The sequence below is a fragment of the Zeus faber genome (assembly GCF_960531495.2).
Source record: "Zeus faber genome assembly, chromosome: 5".
NCBI classification, from domain to species: Eukaryota; Metazoa; Chordata; class Actinopteri; order Zeiformes; family Zeidae; genus Zeus; species Zeus faber.
Window position 1 is genome coordinate 27,691,671 of NC_137192.1, and position 19,498 is coordinate 27,711,168.

Genomic DNA, 19,498 nt, shown 5'->3' on the forward strand with positions numbered 1-19,498 from the left:
AAGACAGCTTACTATGGAAGAGCTGGAAGGGGGAATCTCTACCCTCAAACCAGGAAAGGCAATCGGATTGGATAACATCGCAACCGAACAGATCAGGCACTTCGGTCACAAGGCAAAGACATGGCTTCTACAGCTTTACAATGAGTGCTTAACAACACACAAACTCCCTAACATCTGGAAGAAAGCCCACATTATAGCACTGCTGAAACCTGGGAAAGATCCATCCGCTCCAAAGAACTTAAGACCAATCGTACTTTTGCGTCATACCTACAAGCTTTTCGAACGTCTGATCCTCAACAGAATTGGCACCTTTGTTGACAAACACCTCATCCCTGAACAAGCAGGTTTCCGCCCTGGCAAGTCGACAACTAGCCAAGTACTCAACCTCACTCAGTACATCGAAGACGGCTATGAGGAAGGGATGGTAACTGGTGTGGTGTTTGTCGACCTCTCAGCTGCTTATGACACAGTCAACCACAGACGTCTCCTCAGCAAGATCCTGGAGACCACAAGGGACATCCGTCTGACAGAACTGATCGAAAGCATGCTTGTAAACAGGAACTTTTTTGTTGAGCTTGGAGGAAAGAAAAGCAGGTGGCGAAGACTCAAGAATGGCCTTCCACAGGGAAGTGTGCTTGCACCACTTCTCTTTAACATCTACACCAATGACCAACCAAAAAGTGCAGACACTCGCCGCTTCATCTATGCAGACGACCTTGGCATAGGTGCACAAGCCACTGACTTCAAATTTGTGGAAGACAGACTCTCCAATGCTCTGGCAGAGTTAACACCTTACTATGAAGAGAACCACCTACGTGCAAATCCATCTAAGACACAGGTGTGTGCCTTCCACCTGAGAAATCGTGAAGCCAAGCGCCAACTGAAGGTCAACTGGTCAGGAACCTCCCTCGAACACTGTGAGCACCCGGTCTACCTAGGGGTAACCCTGGACAGATGCCTCTCTTTTAAGACCCACATTGAGAAGACCAAGTGTAAAGTGAGTGCGAGGAACAACATCATCCGCAAGCTCACTGGAACAACGTGGGGTGCCAACTCACAGACTCTGAAAGCAACCGCACTGGCTCTCTGCTACTCAGCTGCCGAGTATGCCTTCCCAGTATGGGAGCGAGCTGCCCATGCCAAGAAGTTGGGCCCCGCCCTCAATGCTAGCTGCCGCCTTATCACTGGCTGCCTGAAACCAACACCTATAGACCGGCTATACATCCTGGCAGGCATAGCCCCACCAGAGATACGACGAAATGCAGCAAGCAAGAAAGAGCGGCAACAACAGTCCAATGATCAAAGACATCCTCTCTTCGGCCATGTGCCAGCCAAAAGCCGCCTTAAATCCAGGAAAAGTTTCCTGAAGAGCGTCCCACCTCTCAGAACACCAAGCGCAAGCAGTGAAAGAGTCACTCGGTGGGAAGAAAGACTTGACAACCTCCCACCAGAAACAACAATGGAGCTAAAGGCGAGCGAGGCACTGTCCCCTGGAGCAGACACCAACTACGCAGTGTGGAAATGCCTTAACAGACTAAGATCTGGTGTTGGATGTGCAAAAGCCACTCTTTCCAAATGGGGATACCTGAATGACGGGGACGCTGTGTGTGACTGTGGAACTGGACCACAGACCATGGAGCACCTCCTGATATGTCCGCTGCTGGAACAGCCCTGCACACCATCGGACTTAGCAGAGTTTAATGAGAAGGGACAGCAATGTGTTCAGCTGTGGCTGAACCACATCTAGCCAAGCCCTGTAACTGACTGTTTTGTGGACACGACAAGAAGAAGAAGAACCTCTTGAAGCATAAAGTTAGTGTTGAACATTGCAAACTTTGAACACATCACCTCTATTAATATAGATTTTTAAGTGGACTTACCTGGGGTCAAAGTAATTTCGATAGGTTTTCTAATTGGAGTGCATGTAGGGTGAAGTTCTTCAATTCTGTTTCCATGATCTGGTCTGGGTTCATAGATAGCGGGATGGATCAGTCCTGGGGGTCTTTGCAGGCATGGGTGTGTGTGTGTGTGTGTGTGTGAGTGCGTGCATGTGTGTGTGTGTGTCTGTGTGTGTGTGTGTGTCTGTGTGTGTGTGTGTGTGTGTGTGTGTGTGTGTGAGTGTGTGTGTGTGTGTGTGTGTGCGTGCGTGTGTGTCTGTGTGTGTGTGTGTGTGTGTGTCTGTGTGTGTGTGTGTGTGTGCGTGTGTGTCTGTGTGTGTGTGTGTGTGTGTGTGTGTGTGTGTGTGTGTGTGTGTGTGTGTGTGTGTGTGTGCGTGTGTGTGTGTGTGTGTGTGTGGGCCTGCTGGGTGTTTCCCAGGTCAGATATTGTTTTTCAGTCCTATTCAACATTGTTGAACAAAATGATAGAACCTTGATTTGGAAAATAAAAGAGAGCCAATTCATTTTACTTTCATAGTCAATAGTCATCGTCATATTTCTTATTTTAATAGTGCTCTCTAATAGTTCATAGCAGTCTATGGCTGGCTGTTGGATATGCAATTCAATCGACCACAAACAGGAACATTTTTCTCTCAGCACTCAACACCACGTACGAGCACTGTGGAAGAGCCTCTCGTGTCGTGCCTCGAGCTGTGAGCAAACAACCTTGAATTGCAATTGATTTCTCATTTTATCTTCCATTTTACGAAGGACTGAGATGCAAGTGTTCTTTATTCAGAGGTAAAACAATAACTGATGAAACAAATTAATAATTCTAATTCATAATGACAAATAAGGATTGTTCTATGTTTATCCTGACCTGAATCTACGTGGGAACAAACATTGAAAATCACCTTTGATCTGACACCCATACAACAATATATGGTTAATATATTTTGTTCAATTCACCTTGAACCGATACACACACAGAGTCTTTGTGGAGGCCTTCATTGCCCTCATTGGGCTTGGTTCTGGTTCTGCACAACAGATGCCCTCTCAGATACTTCCTGAATATCTGGTCTCTCAGCCCGTACACGAGGGGGCTCAGCAACCTGGGGAGGATCTGGATGATGATGTAGCAAATGAACAGCGAGGTTGCGAAATGTTGGGGGAACCAGCGGTACATCGCTTCCTTCAAGATGGGTGCGATATAGGTGAGCATGCAGAGGAGCAGCTGGAAGCCGTGGAGCAGGATAGTGTTCTGGGCCTTCTTGGAACCGGAGGTGGCCCCCTTGACGACAAACAGGATCCTGAAGTAGGTGTAGGCCAAGGCGAGCCACACCAGCACCAGAAACACCACGTTGTACACCCAGACCTTCGTTGCCAGAGTGGTACTGGGGAAGACGTTGTTCCTGATGCAGAACACCCGAGAGCTGAAGAAGTCCAGTGGCTCTGTGGCCAGCGTGGCCAAGAGGTCTGGCACCACGGCAGCACTGCTGGTCAGCCAGATCAATCCAATCAGGGCGTAGGTCCTGCGGAGGGTGCAGAGCTGGGCATGGCGCAGCGGCAGGCACACAGCCACGCAGCACTCGGCCGCCATGACGACCAGGTTGAGGGGCGTGTTCTGAGTGGTGAGGGCGGCCAGAACGACGAGATGGCAGCAGAGACACACATTGATGGAGAAGAAGATGTAGGCGACGATGAAGAGGATGACGGAGACTGTGAGCTGGATCATGTCGTTGATCACCAGGTGGATGAAGAGGACGTAGCGCGGATTCACGTAGAAGATCTGAAAAACGCAGAACACGGTGCGAGGGTTTTAGTGAGGGTGGAGGATATGGAGGATGACCTCCAGTGTCACTTAATCACTTAATTAGACAGTTCAATAAACAAGGCCTGACAATAACTTTTTGAATCATACATCAGCTGTTGGCTGTCCAAATGGTTGCCGTCATTCAGAGCAATCATATTAGAGCAAGTAATTTCAATCCATATTTCAATATTCTCTCTCTTTTCATCACGTCTGGCAGAGTAAATCAATGTTTCAGGATAAGCTTCTTTTGCTTGGAATGGAGGCTAGCTACACATAAAGATGTCCCAATGCTGTTATGCTCTCTGTCAGGGCACATTGAATGACTCTCGTCCAATGAAATTACTCAGAAGATCAAAACTAACACCACAGCAATCAGGGGTAGAAATACTGTTTAACACAGTGGGTGGATGAACTGGAGTATGCTGCTGTTTCTGACTGGTTATTCAGGGCCTTGGTTTAGTCGACACCAGAATCCCATTTTGCAAGTTTTGACTCTCAAGGGAAATGGGCCAATTACAGCCACATCATCTCCACTGGGATCTTTAACAAGACATTGATTATGTGATGCGTACACTCACAGTCCTCCAGTGATGGTTTAAGAAATCCTTCCCGGCCACTTGAAGATCGTATTCATTGCAGTCAGGACCGAAACTAAAATGAGTCTGACAGCCAGCCAATAATCAACCAGCAGATTTGATTCTGAATTTAAGGAACCAGCAATCAATAACTATGTGAAAAACAAGACCTCTATGTCATTTGACTTAGATCATGTGCTGCTGAATATGTGCTGCTGTCATTACATTAGATAAAATCACTGATCAGACACTTTTGTCCAAGGTGACCAACACTAACTAGGATGCAGTGGCTCAGGAGGTAGAGCGGGTCATCTAGTGAGCAAGTTAGAGATGTTTTTTTGATTTGATTAGTGAATTTAACCATTTTAGTCATCACTCTTAACATTCCGTGTTGGATACATATCAGTATTAAGTTCCTTCAGATGGACAGAGTGGCAGAAAGGAGTGATTTGATGCCAGACCTGGTGCTTGTTGAAGGTGTGGACCAGCGTGCCGTTGATGTAGTTGATGCAGACACATAGCACCGCGACGATCACGTTCTTGGTCCACACCCTGTAGAAGTCATTGTACGTCCCGGCCGTCACGTTTGCAAGGTCAGATGAGAAATTCATGAGGCAGCGGAGGCGTCCCCTGAAGCTGATAGAGCAGAAAGACACATGCCGGACTTATAATTCATAACCTTCATAGCCTTCATGACTTTATTCATTTAGTTTACATTCATGTTGAATGTATCTTGAGGTCACAGTTCAGTTTGCATGTGATTGGTCCTTTTATGTCTCACTCTGTTTAACACTTGTATTGTGTTGTCCAGATTTTACCCGAATTTGAGGCTTTATCATCACTAAAAGGCAGGTTAACATCCTTGTTTCAGCCTGAGGCCAGGTGACTTTGCATAATTTGGGGTCATGAACTTCTATACACAAAATTGACATCTTTTTGTTTTTGTTCATGTCTAGAAGCACTTTGCACCCATTTTGACCACAAAGGAGAATCGGCCATTATGAACTATAAGCTCTCTCTCTCTCTCTTTCTATCAGGTTGAAAGAGAGGCGATACTGGTGGGATGGAAACATAGCGTCATCACAACGGCCCTGCGCAATTCAGGGAAGACTGTCAGTTGAAAACATCATCAGAATGGTCCCACGGCCGACCACAATGTCAATCACACAAGTTCATGACATCAAATCTGCCTTTGAACTGTTCATACCGCAGTCAGTTGAGGGGATTATAGTGGACGACACAAACCTGGTGTTTTATATATTCATTCAAATGTGCTTTCTTGTTATCAAAAACAAATATAATTCAATTATTTATATGACTGTTTTGATGTTACATTTGTCATCATCATGTTGAGTTCACTGGGGCAGCTCATCATAATGAATGTTATTGTGCAAAATCTGCCCATCATCAAATGCAAGACAAACATTACATGTGTAACATACTAAAAACATGGCAATGAATTAAAAAAAAAAACATGCACATTACGACCAGTTTGATGAATAATTACTGCATATTGTGGACTTTGTAATGAAAAAAGAGTGGTGGAATATCAAGGGAAACCTGTCCTATGTGGAGAAAAAAAATAAAATATCCGGTAAAGTTTGTAATGATAGTCAGTAACATGATGATCATTTGAAATAATTACTTATTGAGGATGTTAAAGAAGCATATGTCACAATTTTGAGGTGGTTTTTATAGCACCGTCCAATTCTGGCCGAAACAGTATTCATTGGTTAAACGTTGAAAAATATTACAAGGGTTAAAAAACAGTTGAAAGAGCAGAGACCAGGATTGTTTTGACAAAATGATAAATGATACTAAATTAAAATAATAAATTATAAAACACTTCTATCTGAGTTTGTGCTGAAAAAGATGGTTCTATGCATCATGGGTGCAACTGTTAGGAAGGAAATTGATCCAGTTGTGGTTTTCGGCAGAAAATGGGCGAAATTATGATATTTTGTGCTGAGTTCATATCGAGCCGCATGCTGGTGCCTGAAAAAGAACCAAAAGCAGAACTCCAGAGGGTTAAATGAAAACAGCATATTCAATCCAAGGTGTACGACATCTTTACACGGTTAAAGGAATCAACATTTTTGAAAGCTCTATTTGTCTATTTCCCCTTGAAAACAGCATAAATCGCTGTGCTGATCTGCAGTGATTCAACTCATTTTAACAAGATTTGATTTCTGAACGTGAATCCAGCTTTAAATAACGGTTGAAAACAATTAAAAAAAAGTCTCAATTATTTTTTTGCATTTTTAATTGAAATAAAAATTTAAAAAAATCAATTGACATAAGGCTTTGAACATTGCAATCTTTGAACACATCACCTCTATAAATACAGATTTTTACGTGGACTTACCTGGACTCAAAGTAATTTCTATGGGTTTTCTAATTGGAGTGCACGCAGGGTGAAGTTCTTCAGTTCTGTTTCCATAATCTAATCTGGGTTCATATATAGCAGGATGGATCAGTCCTGGAGGCATGGGTGTGTGTGTGCGTGTGTGTGTGTGTGTGTGTGTGTGTGTGTGTGTGTGTGTGTGTGTGTGTGTGTGTGTGTGTGTGTGTGTGTGTGTGTGTGTGTGTGTGTGTGTGTTGTGTGCGTGCGTGCGTGCGTGCGTGCGTGTGTGTGTGTGTGTGGACTACATGAGTGTAAGCCGAAATAAGTTTGTTTTATCATTAAGATTAAGAGCACATTACAAAATGTGTTTGGTGCATAGTTCATTATATTTTGCCAGATAAATTATTATAGTATACTTTAAATCAGTGTTTCCAACCTTTTTTGTGTCAGGGCACACATTTTACAATGCAAAAATTTTTCGAAATTACTCAGGAGTGGAGTCACTCCAGAAAAATTGTGACTTCATTACTCAACTCAAAAACTGAAGATAATAACTGACAAAATTAAAGTGCGAGGCAAAAAAACTCAAGGTGAAAAAACGCTTACCATGCGTTACACAAACAGGACCAAACGAACCAGGAGTCGGACAATTCGAACGACTCTTTACTGAGTGACTAAGAACTTATTCTCAAAAAATTGAACCTCTCATCACTACTAATAGTTCTCACTTTCAGTGTGAAACTTGTACGGGTGAAGACAATTCTGTTATTGCGGCTGGAACTGATGAATTAGTGCAGCCTTACAATTTTGATATTGCAACACAGGAACTAGTTTGGCTGCAGCACGTCATGTGACATGCATTGGTGCTGATGCCGTTTGGCCGAAGTGCTCAGATTGCTGAGGAAAAACAAAGCCCAAAGTGTTATGGTAGAAACCTTGAGAATGGAAATGGGAAAGGGAGCCTCCTTCTAGGATGGACAGCAGTAGACGCACATGGAGTGGACACATGGAGTGGGAAAAAAAACCTGAGGAATGAAGTAAAGAACACAGCGAGACTCCGTCTGAGGTCATGGAGGTCTCAGGACATCCACTGATAGAAAATGGTTCTGTCTGGTTCTAACGCACTCCAATTTCCAGGATGTACAGTTCTAGTTATGGAGCCATTATAGTCGGCAAAAAGTACTATCAATGGGACAAGTAATGCATGTTAATAGATATTTAAAAAGAAACATACCAATCTAATTTTAGCAAGAAAGCACCAGAATGACCTTCAGTGCCATGGAGGGCTACATGCAGAGTGTGGGGTTGATATGAGTCTGTGAAAAATGATCATATTCAGAGCATGAATTTACAGTTATCGTTTTGGTCCCCTCACAATAGATTAAACGGACATATCAGGTCATACTCCCCAACCCGCTCTCTGCGGTCTGCATGAGAAGAGTCTGAATCCAGACTCTTCTCATGGGTGGTGCCCCAGTGGTGGAAGGAGGTAGCCAGCTCGTAAGGCTCTGCAGACACTCATAACCTTCAAGAAACACCTGAAGACCCTGCTCTTTCAGGAACACCTGATCCCGTCTTAGCTATGACTAACTGTTCTTGTTCCAAGTTGTTGTATTTACATGATTCAGTAACAACAGAAGAGGACTCATCATATTACACTAATATAGAAAACATTATAATTTTTTTACCAATAACACGACTTTTGTTCTGATTCCTTAAAGCTATCTTGCACTTGTATCTGGTTGAATTTGGAAACAGGCACTTAAATTTGAAGTTGACGTCTGCTTTGTTATTTCTTGCACCTTATGTAAGTCGCTTTGGACAAAAGCCTCTAATCAATACTTTTTCATGGACAGTTATTGTGAAATCAGCTGCAATGAGCGTTCAAAACACCTTATTCCATTCAGAAACACTGTTGTATAGAACTGTGTTTTGCAGCTTGGTCTCATAAAGTCTAAATGTGACAGTTATTCTTCAACATCTCGGTAATTGATGATTTTTTGTCAACATGATGGCAATTAAAGTGGGAATTGTACTCTACCTCCATTTAATCTGTTGGGAATTAATGAGGGAATCCACAGATTACATCAATGTTTTATGATGTGCAATATGATTCTTTTATTTGATTATTTTACATGTATGCATTTATTCAATGATAGTGCACAAAACACATCTAAGATCTCCATACATTTTACCCACATCAAATATTCTCTACGCCAACCACTTCTCCTGGTTTCACGTCCCTCGTATCACTCCGCCTACATACCAATGCTAACACTAGCTAGTGGTGGCACCTGGTGGTGCTACATGGAAACTACAGTGGAAGACTGGAAGAGAAGAATGTGCACATTGATATCAAAGTCCAATTCAGCATTGCATTACACGATTAATGTCAAATGTCAAATTTACATTTAATAGTTTAGTCATATGTAGGAGAACGGTTTTGCACATTGATGCAGTGTTAGATATCTTACTGTGGACTACTTTTCTTATCAGAAGATCTTAAACTAGACATACAAGCTGTAAAATAATTTCAAGTTCAGTATTTTGTGACGATGTCAAAAATGCTGCACCTGGGCTTTTCCCATCATGGGCAGGACGTAGGGCAGCAGGCAGAGCAGCAGCTGGAAGGCGTGTAGTAGGATGGTGTTGCTCGCCTTCTTCGCATTGGTGTTCTCCGCTTTGGCCACAGACAGGTTGTTGAAGTACACGTAGACCAGATTGAGCATGATTATGAGCAGAAAGAACATGGAGGTGACAATGCGCTTCTTATTCATCACAGGGTCCAAAAACAGGCTGGTCCTATTGAAGACAGAAGATTGTGGAGTACACTCCACTCCACAACTCTATGGGCATAGTGGCCAGCAGAATGACATCCGGCAGCGCCGGGAGCGTGTCCACCAGTCAGATCAGTGCGATGGCCGTGTGTGATCTCCTTACCGTGCAGATCTGGGCGTGGCGCAGCAGTTGGCAGATGGCGACGTAGCACTCAATGGCCATGAAGACCAAGGTGAAGGCCGTATTGAGCATGACCAGGATGGAGTTGCAGAGCCGGACGCTGATGCGATATAAGATGTAGCTGAGGAGGAAGGTGAGGCTGCTGAGGATCAGCAGGATGCTGTCGTTTATCACCATGAGTATGAAGAGGAAGTAGCGGGGATTCAGGTTGAAGATCTGGGAAATCCAGGAAGGAAAATGAAGGTCTGATTAGCCTAATATTTTGAATTTTTCTAAAAAAGGAAGGAATCCTTTATTTTCCAACATCGAGTCAAAGGAAGAATTGCTGCAGATTGTACATGGCGCTACGGTTATCTGTTAATCTTTCTAGAGTCTGTGCTAGAGTTTTAAACTGAAACAATCAGTTTACTTCTCCTGCTCATACCTGTAGCAAAAAGCAGCAAAATAATCAGTGTGATGCTTTTTTAATTGATTCTATATACACTACATAGCGATAAGTATGTGGTCAGCTCTTCTGATTCCTGGGTTTGGCTATTTCCCCAGTTAGTTCTGCTGAAGTATTTTGACATACAATACCACGGCACTAATGTTAAGTTATAGCTTTTCTTAGAAAGGGTTCCCAAAGACAGTCTGTGGATAGGTTGCAATGGTAACTTTACACATCAGGTCCTTGGTCAGGTAGGTCCTGAAGGTCTTGTCTCGCAGGCCGTAGATGATGGGGCTGATGAATCGCGGAAGAACCTGGATGATGATGTAGCAAGCAAAGAGTGAGTCGGTGTCGTTTTCAGGGAACAGGAACACCAGAAACTGATTTAGCAGCGGAGCCATGTACGTGGACATGCACAGCAGCACCTGTATCCCATGCAGCAGGACTGTGTTCATGGCCTTCTTGGCATTCTTGGCATCGGTGTTGGCGGCCCCGGCAGCGATCATGATGCGGAAGTAGGCGTAAAAGAGGGTGAGCCAAACCACAACCAAGAAGACCACTTAGGAGACTTTCCTCTCCATGATGAGGTGCGGACTCCGGAACATTGTCTCCCGCATGCAGAAGATCCGCGAGTGGAAGAAGTCCAGCGGCTCGATGGCCAGAGAGATGAAGAGGTCGGGCATCACGGACACTGCACTGGTGGCCCAGATCAGCTCCATCAGCAGGTAGGTGTGGCGCACGGTGCAGATCTGGGCGTGACGCAGCGGGAGGCACACGGCCACGAAGCACTCGGCCACCATGCAGGCCAGGTTGAGCGGGGTGTTCTCGGTGGTGAAGAGCGCCAGCAGGACGAAGAAGCAACGCAGGGACACGTTGATTCCGTGCGGGGTGGAGCTGAGGAGGAAGAGGGCGATGGTGAGCGTCAGCTGGATTGTGTCATTGACCACCAGGTGGATGAAAAGGATGTAGCGAGGGTTGGTGTTGAAGATCTGAAGGGAATGACGGCGTGGAAAAGGGTGGAGGGGTGGAGAGATGAATGGAGGATGAATGCAAGGCCAGAGAGGAGATACAACTGCAGACATGGATGAAGCCCAACCCCCCATACTCCCCAAAAAATAAACATCAAAAAATTGAAGATTTGTTTAGCTAAAATTGACATTGTTCACTGACAGGGTAAGGGTTAAGATCAGGAATGACATTGGTATCACCAACTGTCATAATAATATCAACTAATCACATGATCTGTGACTTGAGCTCTAACATGGCGCATAGAGAAAACAACAGCACCATTTGGAGAAGTTCCTCACAGAAAATCGAAGATCAACTTCTGAAACTGTTAAATGTTGAGATAGCAGATGAGGTGTCTGGAAGGTTTGAGGTGAATAGGTCACTGAGCTCCCAGGGCTGAGATATAGTGCGGGAATAATAGTAACGTATGTTACTGTAGATTTACTGCCTTGTTGTCATAGGAAGAGCGAAGACAACAATGGGTCTAATCAGAGGTCCTATGGGAGAGAAATGTTGTTTCATCCAGCATGACCAGAGGAGGAAATGTTTAGACTTATGACAGGACAGAGGCTGAGCAGGCACCTATGGGTTGGAACCAGATGTGGTATGTTATCTCTGTACAGCTTTAAAAGCGAATGCTGAGCGTCACTTGGGAGAGATTCTATCTGGCTCGGGTCTCTCCCAGGACATCCATGGCAAGTCTGGTTTGATGCTGATTTGTGTAATAAAATTTTAAAAATTTTATTCAAGTCAGTGTCAGCGGTCACTCCTTCATTCTTCAACACATCACACCCATCAAGAAACTAAACCACAAAGTGGCGTCACGAATCAGGATCTGTTGGGCCTCATCTGCCGATGCTGCCTGCTCCAGCGAACTGCCGCTCTCAGGGTGAGTGACCTCTCACAAAATTGAGCTGTTATGTAGGCTGGAGCAGTTGTGTTTTTGGCAGGGAGACTGCACTGAGATTATGCGGAGATGGAGATGATGTGTTGATGTGTGAAGTGAGTTTCCGTCTAAATTGGGGTTAATTAAGATGTAAAAGACGTAAATAAGGGGAATAAGAGAATAATAAGTGAAGAAAAAGAGAATTAAGTTGAAATAGAGAATAGAGACAAGAGAAATAAAAGTTAGAAGTTGAAATAGAGAATAGAGACGAGAGAAATAAAAGCTAAAAGTTAAAAGTTGAAATAGAGAATAGGGACGAGAGAAATGAAAAATGAAGTTAAAAGTAAAAGTTGAAGGCTTAAAAGATGTGGAGAAAGTAGAAATAAAAAGTAATTGTAGAATGGCAGAACTAGTAGCCAAAAGTTATTTAAATAACCATGCAAGATAAACGAAGACAGGGCCCGTATCTCGTTAAACAGTAAGACATGTGTACATTAAATGCTGTGTGAAAGTTGGCCGAATGAAGATATAATATAGACAAATCTAGGTAGGAAAAAACAAGAGGAAATAACCCTGGCCAGGGGAATTGACTCAAAATAAAATAATATGAATAAAGATGAAAAAGAAGAAAGTAAAGTGAGAAAGAGATAAAAGTTAAAAGCCTAAAGTGAGATGAAAAAGATAAAGTCAAATAAAAAGAGTTACAAGTTAAAGGCTAAAGATGAAAAATAAAGTTTGAGCTAAAGTAAGATGAAAAGGATAAAGTGAAATAAAAACAGTTACAAGTTAAAGGCTCAAAAGATGAAAAAATAAAGTTTGTAAAGAAAAGTGAGGAAAAACAGGGCAGAACCTGCTCTGGAGAACTAGTGAACATGCATGATGAGAGAATCTGATTAAAAAGAATTTGTTAAAAGTTTGGCCAAAGTAAAATTTTAAAAGTCTGGCCAAAGTGAAAATTTTGATGAAATTAGAAAACTATAAATGAGTCGACCTAAAACATAAAGCTAAGCGCTGTTAAAGTCTATGGGGATTAGATGTTCTGCTGGTCAGACAAATCTTTTTCTTTTTTTTCTTTTTGTGTGTGTGAGTGTGAAAGTGCCGCGGCTGCAGAGGTAGAAGAGCTTTGTGTAATGTTTCGTGTATGTGATATAGAATATATGTGTTATTAATAGGTATACATATATGGTGAGCAGTTGAATAATACATAAAGAGAAACATTTCTTGCCCCTTTAGTGATAAACATATATGAGCCTGTTTACGGACATTGTAAAGTTGATAAAAATATATGAGCCTTTCTTTAAGGACTTTTGATAAATATATATGAGCCTTTTTCTCTAAGGACGTTTGATAAATATATAGGAGCCTTTTTTCCAAGGACGTTTGTGCATTTGATAAAGGATATGAACCTTTACAGGACTTTATATAGTTGATAACAAAATGAGCCTTCTGAAGGACTAGAGCCACAGTCTGCCTACACATACATGTACACATCCAGAAAAGAAAAGAAAATCTCCTGCTCTGAATTGGAAGGAGGATTTGTGATTTGTTTGATTGGCGTGTGGGTTTTTTCTTTTTCTTTTTATGCTTGGGGTGTGTGTGGTGGTGATTTCTCTGAGTCCTGGCTGGTTAAAAGAGCAGATGGTCTTGTTGGGGTGAAGGGAGACTCTGGTTCTTGATGCAAGAAAAGAGGTTTTGTGTTTCGACTGCTGAGAGAAAACAGTTTTGATTTACGAGTGCGCGTAACTGCATTGAGCTGGGCTGTCCCTACGGGAGCCAAAACAGGATGTTCACTCGCTGACGACCAGTCCATACTGGAAGCCTTTGCTAAACTTAAGAGGTGGAGCAAGGGGTGGTGCTTCACACAAGAGTGGAATTTAGTTAACTCCTCCTGACAAGAGGGGCTGGTGAGCCCCCTCTCTACTCTTTTCTCTCAGTAGTTAGAAGAAAGAATAAAAAGGATAAAATACAATTAAATAGATAAATAGAATAAAAATAATAAAATAAAAATAAAAATAAATAGATAAATAGAATAAAAATAACTAATTAAAAGTGATATCAGATTGACTAATATACTCTTTGGACTTTAAATGCATTGCATGATTAAAAGTAACCATTGCTTTATTTCAAGTGTGCGCAAAATAAAAAAGCTGATAATGTATGTCGCACTGAATTGTATTACAGTGTGTATAAGAATTTAGAGTGAGCCTAAGGCATTGAACTCTTCTGTTATTCTTTTTCTTTCTTTCCTCCTCTCTTTTACTATGCTGAGTGAAAGCTGGGGGAAAGACAGAGAAGATGGAATGAGTCTGAACTGAATCATCCATAGGGCAGATGACAAGACATCTGGCAGATCTTCACAGACACTGAGGCTTGCGGATGACAACGTTCTGGAATCCTGAATCCATCCAAACCAATTAAAGGCCAGTACGGTTTTATCCACAAACTCTTTCAACAGACCTCACCTGCATTTACCTATATACCTATAAATTTAGTTATAATAAATGTGTTTAGCTTGTTTTCACATATGGGTTTGTAGTAGTTCTTTTTCATACATTGCATTTGCAATTATTTAGTGAAAGACTTGGCAACAGACTGACCAATTAAGGCATTTGCCTAATTAATGGAGTATTATTGATTAATTGATTGATCACATAGGGAAAAGCTGATTTAATTTAAATACTGTTCTGTGAATATTGGTTTCATGATCTGGGTATGATTTATCTATGCTGTTTTGAGAATGAACACTGATGTAATTTTGATAATTGAACATTTACAAGTGGGAAGTGATTGGTCTCCTTTGGGGTTGGCAAATTCAGCTGTTGTTGGTTGAGTGTGATTACACGGTGCTTTATAAAGACATTTTTAAAATAATTCAATTTGATTTACAATAAAAGAAAAATAAGAGAGTCATTAGGATGTCAAAAATGGATACTAAAATTACAAAAGTAATCACTCCTATTGATGTAGTGCAAAAGAACAATCCCCTTATTAAAGATATTGCAAAAATATCAGGAAAATGGAGCAAGCGTTGGTCGGACATTGAACAACCAAGGCCAGTTGAAGGAACTCTTAACCCGGATGTGATTAAAACAATGCAGGTGCTTGTGTCCACATATAAAGTAAATCAAAAGAAAGGCAAGAAAGGAAAGAGATGCACAGAGAAAAGACAAACAGAACTTGGCATTCTGCAACTGTTTGCAAAGGAGGGACAGACATGGCTGGAAGCTGCAAAGGAAAAAAGAGAACAAAGTAGACAAGAAATAAAGAAAAATGAAAAGGAAACAGAAAAATTGATGGAGAAGATTACCGCACCCTTCTCACATACAGTATCTGTAAAGAAGCCCCCACCTTATGAGAAGGAGGTGAAGTTCACTGATGTTTATCCCCAGCTCCCAGTGATTAAACAGGAAGGCAACTATCTCTTCAAAGATGAGGATGAACAAATAATAGAGATGGGCAAGGCTACAACAACCATAAAGATGTATCCAAGCTCCAACAGTACCAAGAGAAGGAACCGTCTGGGAAGCCGACAACGAGTCAGAAGTCTGGAAATAGGAGAAGAGATTGGGAGTGACTCTGACGAAGCTATTGGAGGATACGACCCAGCAGTCAGACGGATGTTGGCTAAAGCGGAGAAAAAGGGAGATCGACCAGTGAGGAAAATGTCACCAGGAACGGACGACATGGATGAAAGTGAACAGGGTGAAAGCGATGAAGAATCGGAGAAAGAAGGTCCTTCCTGTTTTCAACCATTAGCAGCCAGCACTGTGGTAGGAGATGACAGACGCATGATTTTAAGAGAGATTGAGAGGAGTATAGACAGATGCCTTGAGGACATAAGTGACTCCACCTGTCCAGAAGTTCAACAAGTATTGGAAAAGCAATTACACGAATTGCAAATAACAGAGAAGAAACTCCAGAAGAAAAAGCCTCAAAAGCCAGACACGTTGAGGTAAGGGTTACGTCCAAGAAAAGGAAAGAGACCCAACAAAATGTGTCCAGTGATAATTCGAGGACAAAATTAAGAATACAAGCCTTGGCAGAATACAGATATGTCTAACATACTTGAAAAGTTACCCACTCTTCAAGATGGAGCACATCCATGGATCTCAAAGCTGGAAGAGGTTTTGGTGGGAACACAGCCTGCCATGGGAGATATTAAGAGACTTCTGGCTAGCCTCATTGGAGTCCCAGCTATGGAAGAGATCCTGCAGACGGCAGGCCTTAACAGATACGTGGCAACTGCTGTATATGACCCAGAATTGTTTGCTGCAAGCAGAGGTCGGATGTGGAGAGCATTGAAAGATGCTTTTCCAACAAACGTACACCCGGACAACATCTTTATCAAGGCATTGGGCCCACAGGAAAATCCAAGAGCTTATGTGTCAAGAACTCATCAAGTGTGGAGAAATGTCACAGGAAATGATCCAGAACTGAATCAAATGGAGAAATCGATTCTCCGAGCTAAAATACAGAAGGGGCTGCCTCTACAAGTGAGGAGCAAATTGGCAGAAGTGGTTGGTCTTGGAAGCATGACCAAAAGTGTTTATACGGACCACATAGCACATCAAGTAGAGCTATATCGGAAAAAGGAGCATGACCAGAAGGAACAGGACCAGGAGACTCTCAGAAAACTCACCAAATACAGTTGGTGGATAACAAGAGGAAGGAAAAGAAACAAGCTGTGGTTATGCAGAGCCAGTCACAATCAAATCAAGTACCACCACAACCACAGCAAGAACAGATTCAGGTTCTACCACCGGTGGTCCCCACTGTCTCCTTTTGACCAACCACAAACATGGAGAGGAAGAGGTCAAGGAAATTTAGGAAGAGGAAGAGGAGGAAATTTCCAACAGTCTCAAGGAGTGTGTCATAATTGTGGACAACAAGGTCATTTTGTACGTGACTGCTACAGGTTCAGAGGAGGCTTCAGAGGAGGCTTCAGAGGAGGCTTCAGAGGACAACCACAGCCACCCAGGGGACCAGCGAACCCTTACAGGGGTCCGGAACCTGGTTTCTAGGGGTGCCCAGAAGACTCGAAAGGGAGGTGTCAGCTGGTAGTGTCAGGGCCGGAGCAAGATCCAAAAATAGAGGTGAAAATAAATGATAAGCCATTGGAAGTAATGGCAGATTGCGGAGCAGCTTTCACCTGTGTTCGGCCTGAAGATGCTATACATCTCCCCATGTCTGACCAATTGGTACGGACAATCGGGTTTGAGGGTGTGAAACAGCTGATTCCTCTCACAAAACCAATTGAGCTCTGCTGTAGAAATCGGAAAATCACACTACCTATTTTGGTGTCAGAACATACGCCCATTGCACTCTTGGGAAGAGATGCTATGTGCAAACTAAATTGCACAATACGGTGTACACCGGACGGCTGTCTGGTGGATGCGCCACCTGATGTCTACCACCAATTATTTAGCGCACCAGAGACCGAGACTTCTTCAGTATATTGGATTGGAAATCTTAGTCCAGAGCTATTAGAGCCAGCCAAGATGTGGGAGGAGTTCATTGTGGCAAATATGCCTGATGCTAAGCCCCCTGAGTATCCACATCACTGCACGTTGAAATATTTCAAGAAAGCTGACCAATCGGATCCAGAAGAATGGTTGAGTAGTCAACCGAAGCATGTTCAGCTGACCTCATGCTGCATAATTGTGGGACCACAAGGAGCAGCTATGAAGATAAACACCAATGAATATCTTGAGAAAGAGTATGACATTGTGAAAAGTGTGCCACATGTGACTTTAATGGTGGCTGAAGGATTTGAGCAGAAGCATATAGGAGAAATGATGGCAGAAGCTGAGGAAGCCATTTTTTCACCAATAAAGGAGAATCTTGCTATCTGGATAAGTGAAGAACAGAAGTTCATGAAAATCATGATTTCAGCTCAAGGACAAGGACAACCACAAGTGATACAGATGACACATGAGTCAATGTTCAGCGCTAAATTGGACTCAGCATGAGAGAGGAGATGCTGCAACAAATTCCAGAATGTTTGTGGTCACGACATAGTACGGACATCGGACTTGTGAAGTCAGCCCAACCGGTGAGAGTTGAACTGAGACCAGGAACCAAACCTCCTTGGAAGAACCAATATCCACTAAAGGAGGAGGCAATCAAAGGGATTGAACCACAAATTGAAGGACTGTTAAAAGCAGGTGTAGTGGAAATATGTTTGGATCCTCAGAGCAATACGCCTATATTGCCTTTAAAGAAACCAGATGAGTCCTATCGCTTGGTACATGATTTAAGAGCGATAAATAAAGTGGTGCAGGATTTTCCAGCAGATGTACCAGATCCACATACCTTGTTAGCCCAAATTCCTCCAGAGGCTACACACTTCACAGTGTTGGATTTGTGTGGAGCATTTTTCAGTGTTCCACTGAGCGAAGAAAGTCAAGGATTGTTTGGATTCACGTACAAAGGACAAACCTTCAAGTACAAGAGGCTCCCTCAAGGATTCAAACATAGCCCTCACATTTTCAATAAAGTATTGCAGGATGACTTGGCTGGGATTGATCAGATCTTGAAAAGTACTGTCATTCAGTATGTGGACGACATCGTCATCTGTTCACTGGATAAGGAAACATGCCATGAGGATTCAATCAAACTGTTACAGCTATTGGCAGACAAAGGACACAAGGCCTCTCAGAAGAAGCTACAGTATTGTCAAGAAAAAGTTGTTTATTTGGGTCAAACAATAACCCATGGACACAGAAGCATCTCTGAGAGTCATTTGGAAGCCATTCGAACGGCACCAAAGCCTAGGACAGTCAGAGAGATGATGACATTTCTTGGCATTGCGGGATATTCTTCAGCCTGGGTAGAAGATTATGCCTGCCTAACAGGGCCTTTGAGAGCCATGATAAAAGAGACTGGGAATGCTCAACTCCATTGTAACCTCACCTGGACCCAGGAAGGTCTTATGGCATTTGAAACGATCAAACAGAGGCTACAAGAAGGTCCAGCGCTAGCGCTGCCAGACTACTCTAAGAACTTTTTGCTGTATGTGGCTACAGAGCAATGGTGGGAGATTATCTAATGTATGAGAAAGCATCATCAGTAACTATGGGTTACCCAGTGACAATTCTTACCCATCATAGTCTCAGAAATCTTTTGAACTTCGGTAAATGTACATTGACTATGTTGAGGCTAAGAGACTATCATAGGCTCTTAGAGCAGGAAGATGTCACCTTAGTAAGGTGCGTCACGGTAAATCCAGCTGATAATTTACCAACACCAGGGGATGGAGAGCCACATGATTGTATTCAGGAAGTAGAGAGATATGCAAAGCTCAGATCAGACTTGCAAGCTTTCCCACTGCATGTGTCAGATGTGGAGTATTGGACTGACGGGTCCTGCTATCGAATAGGAGACACATTGAGTGCTGGTTATGCAGTAGTCAAAGCCCAGGGAACTGAAATTGTTGTTGAGAAAGCAGAAGTAATACCACAACCTGCTTCTGCACAGCTTGCTGAGCTTGTGGGCCTGACTGAAGCTTGTCTATTGGCCGAAGGCAAGCGAGTGACAATATATACAGATTCGGCATATGCACATAATGTGTGTCATTTATTTGGATCAGTGTGGAAAAATCGAGGATTTAA

General features: G+C 42.8%; 1 protein-coding gene across 1 annotated transcript in view; it reads right to left on the reverse strand.

Moving 5' to 3' along the window:
- The window catches only part of LOC307230650 (uncharacterized protein), a gene marked incomplete at both ends in the record, with an annotated part of 28,425 nt that overhangs the window by 2,401 nt on the left and 6,526 nt on the right, over positions 1-19,498 (reverse strand). Inside the window, 8 exon segments of the mRNA XM_080001086.1 lie at positions 2,758-2,763; positions 2,866-3,666; positions 4,727-4,901; positions 8,651-8,661; positions 9,183-9,455; positions 9,550-9,783; positions 10,222-10,554; positions 10,558-10,983. Coding sequence (XP_079857212.1) covers positions 2,758-2,763; positions 2,866-3,666; positions 4,727-4,901; positions 8,651-8,661; positions 9,183-9,455; positions 9,550-9,783; positions 10,222-10,554; positions 10,558-10,983 — 2,259 coding nt within the window.